Here is a 13,309-nt window from a genome sequence, read left to right as displayed (position 1 = left end):
GGGCTGTATAGTTGTGGTCTGCCTGCCCATCTGTCAGTCTCTCCTTCCTAAGTTTTGAACTCACTGGTTTTGTTCCAGGTAAGCTCGAACGACCTTTGGAAATCTCAGAAATTCAGACTCCTGTAACATTTGTGGAAACAGCTTGCTTTGTGGCAAGAGGCCAAAAAGAGTTGTGAGAAGACCCAAATAGTTCTGCAAATCTTTTGGGGAAGGAGGTCCTAAGCATGAAAGGTGCTTACCTGAAAATCTAATGAGTGATAATGGAGGCAGTCATCCTAAGTCAACTGAAGAATAGTGTTATTCCTGATTTTGAGCTAAAATACAATTTAAATTAATATGCTATAATCCATAAGATATCTTAATCCCTTCATCCTAACTTTTCACACTGTGACAAGAGATATCATTAGTATTTGTTGTGAGAAACAATAGTTTTAATGCACTGAAGAATTTTGGCAAGGTAGTTACGTTTCTTCATGTGTGAACATACTTGTCTGATCCCCGTAATTGTTTTACAACACAATCTAAACATTTGTTGAAAAAAAAAGTTCAGGCATTTTTGCTGACCTTATAACTGTTTAGGCCCTTTGTGTTGAAAATAAATTTCCCAAACAGTTTATACAGCTGGAGAAAGGGGGATAAAATTTCTGATTGATAGTGAGGAGCAGTAGGTATGATCCTGTGATTGACTCTTGACTGCCACAGGGCAGTTAACGCATGGAAACAAGAAAACATTTCAGGCTGGCTGTATTTCAGGTCTTTCTCAGAGCAGTCAGCATTGCAAAATGTCATACATTGAACATCTCTGCTCTGCATTTGGAGGCTCTTTCATATCACCTTGTATCCTCAGGAAAATGAAAGAGAAATTTCACACTTCAGAGCATGGGCTGCATGGCATGTTGTGAGATTCTGGTACCACCTTTTTCCACCAATTTCTGTTAAGGGATCTGGACATTAAACAACCCTTTTTCTTAGTCAAGGTGTACAACTCTACCTTAGACTTAGGAAACTAACTTTCAGTCATCTTGTATAAGCCTTCAATCACCTTATGTATAAGTTTTCTTCTGGCTGAGAAGGGACAGTGAAATTATTATGGTGGTCTGATTTAACAAAATGAAATCTGAATAAAGCTGAAAATCAGCTCTTTTGTTACTTTTCCATTTACAGCTGTTGCTATGTCACTGGACAAGTAGACTTGGGAATATATCTTGATGTGAAATGGTGCAAGGAATGCAGAAGAAAGCTATACAGTTTGGTCTGTGTTCCATTGGACTTCCATTTAGTTTCCTTTCTCCGTAGGAGATCTGTTTCTTAAAATACTTATTGTTGCTGAGAGTGTATAAGTTTGCAGTTGTTTTCAAAACATTCTAATTTGTACTTTATTAACATTTTCGTAGATATTGTTGAGTGTCATTACTGAAATGATTCAGCGCTCTAAAGAGCCCTGTTATGCAGTGAGCAAGAAAATGTTGCATCTGTTTTACCTACTGTTTTTTGGCTGCCTGTCCCTCAAACTTGTTTTTCTAAGGAGTGAAACTCTGCATGTTAGACTAATTACTGCACGTCAGTTCCTTAACTCTTGAAAAGGCTTGGATGTCAGCTATGCAAAAGTAATGAGATGTGCAGTGATTTAGCCAAGGGTCCAAATATCTATTATGCATGTGCAGTTGAAATGACAATATAAAATGAATGTGGTCTTAATTGTTGTCTCTGTAGCAAGCCACGGGTTACTTTTTCCCCCCACACTGTTCACTTTAAATATGGTGGTGAACAATATTAATGAGCATCGATGGTCCAGGGACCTTAAAACTATTGCCAGTTCATAATTGCTGTTTGCCACATGTATTTACTTATACCTGTGCAAGGGTCAGCCAAAGTGATACCAGGTGAGTTAAATCCATTAACTATTTCCTTTTTCCTGTTGTTGTTGGGGCCTGACTTTGAAAACTTTGGTGGAAACTTTGCTGTTGCTGTAACTCACAGAGGAATTGGCTGTTTGTTCGTAAAAATTTTCTTCCTTAGGAGGAGGTCTGCTGCTGCTTCCACTTTGCCCTCTCAGGCTACAGAATGATCTCTTCCAGCACTGAGCCGTGCAAGTACAGGTGTCCCTTCTAATCGCGTAACCAGAATAACCAGATTTGTGTACATTTCCTGCTCTTTTTTTTTTTCTTTTAAAGCCTGAGACTGCAGCTGTGCTGAAGCGCACTGTTGAGGCTCTTATGGAGAGAGGAGCCATTGTGAGGAACCTAGAAAACCTGGGAGAAAGGTCTCTACCTTACAAAATCTCCAAGCACAAGGAGCGCCACAGAAGAGGAGGGTATGCATGATGCATTTTTCCTTAAAATCCTTTAAGTGCTACTTTAAAATGTACATAAGTAACTGTCATTGTTTGGTCTTCCTTGTGCTTTTTGGGAGCACACCTGTGATGTCTGTGATCTCAGGAAGGTGTTGTGTGGCTGTTTGTGTGTGCGTGTGTTCTGCTTCAAGTGTTTTGTGTCTTTTATTGTGTGGTGTTGGCTTTTTGTTAGTGTTTAGTCATCGTGTTACAAGTAGCCTGAGTCCAGGCCTGCAGAACCACTCTCCCCAACATACACAATGTTATTTTGTTAAGTCATTTTTACATAACTATTTTCCAAGACAGTCAGGCTGTCTACTGGTAAAAGTCATACTTAATCTGCTGGTTGCTAATTGGCAGGATTGATTCTTTTTCTGTAATGCATCTGAACTAAATGTTAATTACCATGTGCACCGTGTAAGACTCGCTTGGGTTGCTGATATGGTTTTTGTTCAGGATGTTAAAGATGACCGTGCGGTTTACAGGCAGTATGATAAATGTAAATGGAGCTGTGAATTGGCATCTGGGATGTCGGGCTTCCCCTGCGATGCGGGAGGAAGGTGCTGCGGATTGCACCCCCTGCTCGCTTACGCCAGTGTGTTATTGCTCCTGGAGGCTACCTCCGAAATGGATGCTGGCTCTGGCAAGGACAGAAATGTTGCTAGGCAACCCGCGCTGTGCTGGGGCTGCTGGCGGTAATCAAAATAACAATTAGCGACACGCTCCTCCTAATCCCTGTAATGCAACTGTGCCTAATCGGATGGTTGGCCAACCGGCCCACCTACCGTCTTCCTTGGCACTGGGGGAGGCGAGGTGACTCCAGAGGTGCTCCTCTTATGAAGCCCTTCTTGGATCATCTCCCCGGGGGTGGGCTCACGGTTTCACTCCCTCTTCTGAGGACCTCTTCGTTCTCCTGTGAAGTGGGAGTGGTGACAGCTGCCAGTTAAAGCAGACTGACAGAAAGGGTAGGTAGGGAAGGAAATCTCCACCACCTGCCTCTTACTTAACCGAAAGCAATGGTGGTGTGGCCGTGACTGTCTTGCGCTCCTGCTCTGTGGTGTCCTTCAAAACATGGCTTGATCCTGCCAGTTTTGCATTTTAGGATGGAGGCCTACACATGGGAGCTAATCAAAGCCTTGTCTCAAGACAGAATTACGAATTACCTCATCCTTCTGTTGGAGTAGAAGCATTTTATAAACATTAAAGTCTTTTCTGACAGCTTCAGCAGAACGAGGAGCTGGTGTTACTCTCCTTGCACAGGTGGGAAGCTAAGGCAGAGGGACTAAGTTCCACTCATTTTGGGTGCAGAAGTTGAGACTTTTAGCTTTTTTTTTTTTCCTAGAGTACTTAGCACTCTCTAACATTTCACCACTTAGGATGACAGTTTCCACCTGGCTTGGGTGGCAGTACTTCTGTAGATCAGATCTTGGTTTCTTCAACAGGGAAACCAGGACAGGAGAAGACAGTAACCAGCATCGCAAGAACTATGTAGCAGAGATGAATAGAAGCCATTTCTCCAGGGGAATCTTTCAGACCTGTAAACTAGCTTAACTCATTTACTGTAGCAGATTACCTACTTAAGAAGCAGGACGAGGGGATCTCTAGACTGTAACCCTCTTCTTTGCAGAGTCTTCAGAGCAGACATATTTTGTGTTCTGAATGAGACAAGGTTTTGTTAGTAAATAATTGCAATCGTGTCTTGAAACACGGGCAGGAAGCCATCAGATTAATGTCACCATCGCTGTTCCTCCTCCACCTCCCAGTTCAAGTGTCTCTAAATATTTAGCAGTCATTCTGCTTGCCTTGGATTTGGATCCTCTGTATTTGGATATGACAGTTCCCTCCCCTAAATTGCTTGGCTTCTTGAAAGGGAGAAGTGATTGAGAGAGGGTACTGCAGGAAATAGTTGTTTTGTGTGCTTTTAATTAGAGAACTCAAATTCAGGAGACACAGGATCTTACAAGGGGAAGCAGCAGGCAGTTTCAGTACCTGGTAATGAGCGAGAATTGTATTTCTGTGGATTTTGCTAGGGAGATTGCAGTTCAGTGTACAGGTATGGTGGATTCCTGGTATAGCATCCAATATTTTATATGGTCTGGAGGATAAGTTACTCGGGATATTAAACATAATCTAGGAACAGGAAGTGAAAAGACAGTTCTTGATCCACCTTATAAAATCAGTCAGTTCTACTTTACAGCACCTGTAAAAAGTAATCTTTTTTTTTTTTTAAAGGACAAAGTTAAAAAGGAAAAAAAAAAGGCTTTTCAAGATACCTCACTAAACTGAATATACACCTGTACTTAGGAAGAAGTCCTAAGGTCTTTTTTCCTTCATAGCCAATTTTTAATTCTGTCTATGTTCCCTTTCTTAGCAAGTTGGTGTAGAGTGGTATATAAAGTAGTACGGAGTGTGTCACCTTTTCCTTAGTCTGGGCTTTTTCTGAAGTAACTGAAAGGGCTTCTGTGAGAGTGCAAATGATACTGTGTGTCTGGGGGGGTAGAGTGTTGAATCTTTCAAAGCTTTTCTTTTTCTTTTTTTTTTTTGTTCTTTTAAAAAATATTTTTAAATTTTACTTTTTTTTTTTTAGTTTTGTGATTCCTAGCAGAGCTTTAGCTAGTTTAGTTTCCAGCAGTATGTTGATGGTTGGAGATTTAGGATGTACACTGAATCTGTTAGTTCCTTGGACCTCCTGGCTGACAAATTATATGAAAACTAGTGGAACACAATATTTGTAGCAAAAAATTGTATGAAAATTAGTGCAGTACAATAGTCGTAGCATGGGTCACAGCTTAATAGCATGTCTCTTGTGGTCACTGGAGCTGTCTCCTGCACAAATGGCATGGAATCTCCCCACCTGCATGGGGTGTTTGCCTGAAAAACAAAACAAAACAAAGCAAACTTCCTCACCAGCGTAGTGAGCCTAGCTTTGCTCCCTTATAAAACTCCCAGTGCTATCTAGGTTGTGTCTCTTAGCCTCAAATCAAGGGCCATCAGTAGGGCAGCACCAGCTATTCACGGGTCAACTGAGATGTGCTCTGTGGCATGCCCAGTAGTCATCCTTCTTCCAGAACTTGCTGTACGTTTTCTTCATTTAGTTAATTCCATTTTTAATTGCAGTTCAAGTCTTTATATACAGCATATCATAAAACTGAGTGATAGAGAAAGGACACACAAGTGCCATATGCACAGCAAAGATACTGCTGGACTTAGCCAGGTTTTGGTAGTGTCTTTAGTGAACAGTAAAGAATTAGACTGGAAAATACCTATTCATAAGTCAATAGGGAGGATAGTTGTGTCCTTAATAAAGCTCATTTTCCACTCTGAGTCCTGTAGTGCTTCGGAATCATCTGTCTTGGATATACTGCATTACAGGCACATTACAAATTTAAGAATATCCAGGAGACTTTACAGAGAATGAGAATTTTACTGCCAATTGATCTGTAAAGCTGAGATTTTTTCAAAGCCTTCTGCAGGGGATTGTGGCCCACAGCTGTCACTGGAATGAGCAGTTTTACTCTCCCAGGCAGCTTTGAAGACCTCAGATCGTACGTATAATTGACTTGTTTCTTCTCAGGAAATTGTATTCACTGAGCAGGTGGCGCATGTGCATTGAGGGTATAATAAAACAAATTTAGGTCTTTCTCTTAAATGCATCTCTCTTGGCAGAAAACACCCTCCTTTTTTTAGAGACCTAATATTGACAGCTTTTGCATTTAAGTAATTATGAAAATAGTATGTTTCAGGAACTGTGTGACTCTGAAGAATCAAACTTTTAAATCACTGGTTTACCGATATTTTAAACTGAAGTTGAATTAGCTACTAATTTACATTGATGGTATTAATTGTCATAGTAGAACATTAATATTTTGTTTTTAAAGTATTTAAGAGCCCTGATTGAAGTAGCAGCTCACAACATTGTAACAAAATTGTAACAAATACTGTTCACCTTACAGATGAATAAAATGTAACAAGGACACATAGGTTCCAGTGTGGGTTAGGTATGTAAATTTAGTTGAGGCATTGAGCCTGAGTGACTTGCCCATGGCCACCCTGTCTCTGAAAAAGCAGTGGAAGAATGTAAATAAGGATTACCAACTTCATCTCCTAATGAGCAATAGATTTGTGCCAAGTATTTGTTTTACCAGTCGCTACTTGTTTATCATTTTTAATGAGTTGTATTTAAACTGCTTTTAACATGATGCTTTTTTTTTTTTAAATATTGTATTACATGTATCAGGAGGTGCTTATTTCTGGAACAAACAAAAGTGAACTGATTTAAATAAGATGTGTGCTAGTAAATGAATTCAAGGAATCTTAAACTCTGGATTTGTTTGCTGTTTAAGATGATACAGAATCATTGAATCCCTCAAAACAGCTTTCAAATAAAGGGTCCAGACTGGGGCTGGGTGATGACATTGCAGAGCCATTGCACATACTTGGTCACTGCTAAACTGGAGAATATTGCAACTGCTTGTAAAATGATAGATCTCAGTAGCACAATCTGTGGGTTTGCACTTTGTGGCATACCTGTTTTCTTTGGCCTTGCCAGGCTATGCCTCAATCATATGCTTGTGACGCTTCGTGCTTCAGGGCATCAGATAAAGGAGGTGGTTTGGGGGACGTTGTTGGTATCTAGGATATTTTTACTTTAGGGGAGATGGTACAAGGGTGGCTCCAAAACAGATCTTTAAAAAAAATAAGATTTCAGACATTCCTCTGGGAAGGTAATGGCTCAAACTTTTTGCAGACCAGGAATCTATTAAACTGGAAGGAGCTATGACAGGAACTTTGGGGAGAAGAGAGTGCCCAGGTGTAACTGGGTTTTGAATACTGGGTATCTTGCTGTCCCTAGAGATTTGTTGTTAGTGATTTTGTTTCCCTCCAAATGTTGTTTCTATTCTTATTTTTGTAATCTCCATTGTAGAAAAGTTGATATACATCAGCCTGGTCAATGCTCAGATTTAGTATGGTTTTGTAAATCAGTAGAGCACTGTGGCCTTTCTCTTCTACGTTTTTTTTTGTGCACGTGTGTGCTTTCCCCTATTAAATCTACCTATAATATAGTAATGTTTTTAGACATTTCTCCCTACATTTTTATTATTTCATATACTTTATTTGTGAGTTCTCCAGCTAAACTGTGCGTAATTCTGATTATTCATAACAATTTCCATGTTCTATTTGTCAGTTTTTCATTGCCTTGTTTTTTTCCCTTTCAAATTTGATTTTGAAAAGATGGCAATTTTCTTTTGTTATTTGCTTGCTTGTCTCTTAATCTTTTTGTTTTGCTGTTCACTCCCAGTTATCTCATCAGCGCACTTGTTCTCTGAAATAGCACTCAGGTCTTACTTTTGTTCTTGCTGAATTGTATTTTGGGAGCTTATTTTAACACATGGATGGGGAATTTTCTGTAGGAGGTGTGCAGGGACTGTGGTGATTGCCAGGGTCCACTGAGGAGCTCAGGATATATACTGACAGCATCTAATGGGATCAGGAGTCAGAAAATCCAGGTTGCAGTTTTAGTTGCACTGTGGACTTGTTTGTGCGATGGGGGAAAATGGCAAGGCAAGGAGGTCCTATCCCAAGGATGCAGCATGATGAACTCAACTTGGCTTCCAGGCCCTGCAGCGGTGTGGTTACTCCCCAGCAGCTGGGAGCACCAAGCTTCAGCACCAGCTTCCCCTCTGCTACGGCGGGGAAGGCCTGGAGGCTGTCCTGGCCCTCCCACCAATCACTCCCACCTCCTCTGGGTGGTTTAGGATCTGAAGCGGTTGGCCTTCCCGCGGAAGCACCTTGTGTTTTGCCTTCGTTCTATGGCGCGTGGTGTAACGTTGCTTTGCCAAAGTGTGTGCTCAGGAAAGGGGACATGACTCTCTCGTTTCTTGGTGCCTCAGTGGCCTAATATGCAAGGAATAGATAGTTATTAAGAAGAGTATTTCAGTAATTGAGCATGATGTTGTTTAAGACATTTGAATGTTTTGGAAACATATCTATGTAAATTACATTACATGTTCAAACTTTTCCTCTTTCCATAAAATATCTGAGCTTAGGAGCTGTACTTACACAACTTACTTTTAAACAAGCAGCTTGTGGGAAGATAGTATTCCATGTGGACAAGGGATGCTGAAGTGTCTTCTGATAACCCACACTGTGTCTGGATACAATTTTATTTACTTTATTTGAAAGAGTAAAATAATAGTTACTCATCAGAATTGTGCTTTGGAGTGTTTACAAGTTTTAAGAACCCTTCTCTTCTCTCCACCCCCTAGTAAAATACAAACTATTACATAGTTAAAGGACTTCATCCTGCAGATAAATGTACCGATATGTTTAGCTTCACTCACGTAGACTCTCTTGATGATTTTCATGGCTATTGAAGACCAAAGAGGAGGAAAGAAAAACAGATGAAAAGGGTTGCAAGCTTTCCTTTCTTAATACCACCGAACTAAATTTACAGCTAATGTACAACCTGTGTTGTTTGTTTCTGTTCAGTTTTTAGAATCTTGATCTGTTACAGCAAAAAGGAGTTCTGGGTCTGTAATGCACTTGGATGAGAACAAAACCAGTTTGAATATTTGAGTATTATGCACATTTGTAGTATTTTCTGCTAAATTGATTGTCTTCTTCCACTAGATGGGGCTTTCTTCATTGATGAGTTGAACCATCACTTTTCCTTCAAATGCTTTTGTCCACATGCACATACATGTAAGTGTGGATGTGCTTCAAGTATCAGAGCCCTGAAATAGTTTGGTTTTTTTCTTCCACCTTACCAGTGGGAGTGCAATTTGCAGTTTTGGTGCTTTTCAGAAGAAATGGCACTGTGCAATAGTTTGTGATGTTGAGGCACCACTATCATTTTCTGATGCACTAAATTCTGTAGCATCCTTGTGCGAGCACATTGATTAAATGTGATGGCCGCTCTCAAATAGTGGTCTTAGTGGGATGGGAATCAGTCACTATTTTGGTTTTTTTCAAGCTGTAAATTATACAGAATTAATACTTGCTGTGTAACTTCAGCCCTTCTTATAACAGTTTTGCAAACTTTTCAAATGCTGCCCAGTGAGCATTTCAAATACTCCAAAGAGGTCAGGTTGGTTTCTCTTTTGCAGTGTAACATTTTTTTTTATTTATTTTTATGCAACGCTGCAAAATGTCTTTCCATTATTTAATTAGCTTAATAACAGGCATCTATGTGTAGAATTTGGCAAATGAAATTTCTGAAGACTGTGGATGGTAAAATGTATTTTTCCCCAAAGTACTCACTCATCATTGATTGTTTGCGTCATTGCTGTGGCACAGTCTAGTTACCAAGGTACCAGCTTTTGGTTTTGATCTGGTACTTCCCTGTTGCTGTCCTTGTGGTTTTCAAGGGACTTCCATCTATTCCTTATGTATTTTTTAAAAGCTAAAAGTAACATGTACTAGTCCTTCCAGCTACAAAGTGATGATTTTTCTGAGCATGAATTTGCCTCCCTGCCCTGCTGAGGAAGGGTAGCTACCACAAGAGTTGAGAAGAAAAGCAAACTATTTCTCTTCAGAACAATGCAGTGGTCCCAAAGATTTAGTGATCATTCAGGTAGAAAAAAATTTTATATAGAATTACCTTAATGAGAACGAATGTCCAGCTGCTCTCACAAGTGCCGCAGCTTGCTTTCCTCCAGGCAATTTCCTGTTTCCCTGTTCAATGCTTCACCTCTACCTGTTCATCAGAACATTTTCTTTGTTTTGTATCTTCCACCTCCCCACTGGGGAAGCTTACATATGCTTACTGCCACTATGTAAAGGAGAAATTTAAGCATACAGGTATTTTGTGGGCACAACCATGGGACCACATAGCCTCTTCCAAGTCCACCATACATGTGCTTTTCCCTTGGCTCCCCAGGCTGACAGAGTTCTGTTCCAGGAGGATTTAAAAGTGAGTTTTGATCCAGGTACTTTTCAGGGTTCTTTGAAGTCCTAGACTGTCCATTTGAAAGCAAAATATTTGAGTATCCTTAGGACTCAAATTTCAAACAATTTCTGGCTTGAATATGTTAAAAAGGATAAATGAAACCTGGCTTTTTTTCCCCTCTATTTTTTTTTTCTTCTCTCATATGCAAAGTCATGTCCTCCTTTATTTGAGATCATATGATATTTTAATTTTTTTTTCAGTTAATGCATTGTTTTAATATGTTTCAGTTTGCTCTCCTGTATTTAAATCATCCTTCTATTTACAGTCGAGCAGAATGACAAAAATAACTGTGGTTTCATAGTGAACCGGTGGAATTTTCCTGCATTTCTCCCCTGATGACTTGGCTGACTCCTAGAGAGCCTAAATGCTTTTGCATTTTTGCTTGCAAGAATGAGGTGGTTTCCCTCCTGCATTCCTGTATTTTTCCCTATCTTTAAGTCTCACTGGGATTTGGGTTTGTTTACTACACAAACGGTAGCTACAGCATTGCGTATTGGGTCATAGATCACTGCCTGAAATTAAGGTAGCTGCATGCCTTATTGAGGGTGGGTTAAAAAAACCCCACTGCCTTGTGACAGCTGATTTAAATGTGTATATCTGGGTGGAAGGGGTTCCAGATCTCATCAGGGATTACATTGTCAATTGTGTTTGGTTATTACCTTTGCAGCCATTAGTTTCTTCTCTTTCTTTAATGAAGAAATAGTATTTTTTACGCTGGCCCTCCTTTCCTGCTTTCTTTTTTGGCACAGGAAGGCAATCGTTGCTTGTTAACGTTGAAGAGTGGTGGTTGTTTTTAAAAATTCACATTGTCCCCAATTACGGCAGTTTTGTATGCTCGGATAAAATACCTATTCTGCGAGGAGTCATAAAGATATGCTGTAACAGCTCATCCTCCCATCCCCCCCTTCTCCTTCAGTTATCAACAGTGCGTCAGTGGAAATTTCCACCCTTTGCTAATGTGAGAGAAAGCACAAAGTTGCAAAGCAGCCTTTGGAGAAAAAAAAAACTATTGCCATTTTAGGAACACAACGAAAAGCAGCATACGACTTGCAAGCAGAAATGAAATTAAATTCTTGAGAAGTGGTGGGACTAAAACAGTGCAGCAAAGGGAACAAATGCTCTTGCTAAGGGAAGGGGGCATGAAAGTGGTGGTGGATCACCAGCTGGAATTTCTCCCCCTATTCTCCTTTCTGTTAGTTGCAACTGTGAGAGGATTTGGAAGGCTCCTTCCCAAGAAGAGTTAAGTGTCATCTGTTAAATTTACCAGTGGCTTTTAATGGCTTTAACAGAAAATATGACTTTCCCTTTTTAAGGGGTGTGCATCCTTCAAATGTTGCTGTGGAGTATTTCTAATGAATTGTCCAAGCTTAAAAATTGTTTCTCTCCCTAAACTTTTAACCAGGTGGCATCTCTTAATTCTGGAGACCAGAAGACGGTAGGCAGTTCAGTTTTCCAAATATATTAAGCCAAATCCTGTTCCCCATTGAAGCCTGTGAGGGTTTGTGAGGAGGACTGAACCCACCAGAGTTTCTTCAAATTCTTCTTGAGGCAAGTTATGCCAGTAGCTCTCAGTAGCCCTGCTGCAGTCAGAGGAGCAGCACCTTCACTGATGTGACCTGGCACTGGTCCCTTGGCTTCAGTGACACTCGGCCACAGCCTGCACCAGCTGGGCATCTGTTCTGGAGGACTTGTTGCTTCAGTATGGGCTGCAGGGAGATTTTTTGCCATCAGACCCCTCACATACAAGAATTCAGTGCTTTAATCTGGTCTTTCTGAAAAAGACTTCAGAGACAAATTGTGGCTATTAATGCAGGTGCCTGTGTAATAGCTTCAGGATTAGGATGTCTGGCTAAGGAGAAGCATCTTCGCCACGTTTTCCATGGGTGGATTCCACCCCTGTGCAGTAATCCAGCACGTGCTGCTTGAGTCATTTCTGGCCTGACAGGTCTCCTCTGTGTGTAATATTTTTGATGTAACACATTTAGTTGGATGAAAATGAATGCCATGCAGCAAGAAGACCATGAGTGTGTCTGTTGTTCATGACCCCATCTCCTTTATCTCCTGTTCAGACTCCCAGTTCAACTTCTGGTCTTGGGGACTTACCCTCCAAGATTACCTCTATGAAGATGGACTGTGATGCTCACACTATAGTTGGCTTACTAAGAATCCATACCTCTTGCAGAAAAAAGTCCTCTCGGTTAGGTACGGTTTTTAAATCAAACTGGGATGCTTGATCCTGCTTGGGTAATATGACTTCATTTAAGGGATGTCACTTTCAGGTTATACTGATGCTTCATGGGGTGGTGTGCTTGAGTGGACTAGGAGGAAAGGGGAGCTTTAATAAGAAGATGTGTAAAGATTAAAATGAAATAGCTAGGTGGGAAGTGCTGTGCTGTACATTTAGCTTTTAAATTACTGATAGTCTTGGAAACGAGGTGAGTGCTTAGTTCTCTTCAGTAGGATTTCTGAGACAGTTGCAGTGTCTTTTTACTGTAGTGTCATTAGTGCCATGCCAAATGCAGACAAAGTGATTAAAAAGTGTTCTGGTTACAGCTCTGTTGACAATGCTGGTTCATTCACAGCATTTCAGGGGAGGAGGGATGGCCAGTGACATGGCTCACTTGTTTTTTGCATTAGTATGATGGCTGGCACTAGGTCCCTCATAACTTGCAGGAAAAGCAGACATAATGTTGCTAATGAATTTAAGGTACATCTCGTGTTAAGAGATGGGATCTGAATTTGCATATCTGAGATTAAGTTAATGTGCAGTGTGTAGTTGTGTCCCGTGTCTGAAATGGGGCTCATGAAGTGCAGTAGGCTTCTGTCCTGGTTTCAGCTGGGATAGAGTTAACTTTTTTTCTAGTAGCCAGTATAGTGTTATGTCTTGGATTCAGTATGAGAAGAATGTTGATAACACACTCATGCTTTCAGTTTTTGCTCAGTAGTATGCTCAGTATACTAAGTCAATGGTTTTTCAGCTTCTCATGCCCAGCCAGTGAGAAGGCTGGAGGGGCACAAGAAGTTGGGAG

General features: G+C 40.6%; 1 protein-coding gene across 1 annotated transcript in view; it reads left to right on the top strand.

The window, feature by feature from the left end:
- MRPS6 (mitochondrial ribosomal protein S6) overlaps positions 1-13,309 on the top strand; it is a 47,157-nt gene that overhangs the window by 31,191 nt on the left and 2,657 nt on the right. The window contains exon 2 of the mRNA XM_010580376.1: positions 2,175-2,314. Within this exon, the coding sequence (XP_010578678.1) occupies positions 2,175-2,314 (140 nt within the window). The remainder of the gene's footprint in view (positions 1-2,174; positions 2,315-13,309) is intronic.

Source organism: Haliaeetus leucocephalus, unplaced genomic scaffold (genome assembly GCF_000737465.1).
Source record: "Haliaeetus leucocephalus isolate CR32 unplaced genomic scaffold, Haliaeetus_leucocephalus-4.0 Scaffold702, whole genome shotgun sequence".
NCBI lineage: Eukaryota > Metazoa > Chordata > Aves > Accipitriformes > Accipitridae > Haliaeetus > Haliaeetus leucocephalus.
Note: the sequence above shows the minus strand (reverse complement) of the source record. Positions and strands in the feature narration are given on the sequence as shown.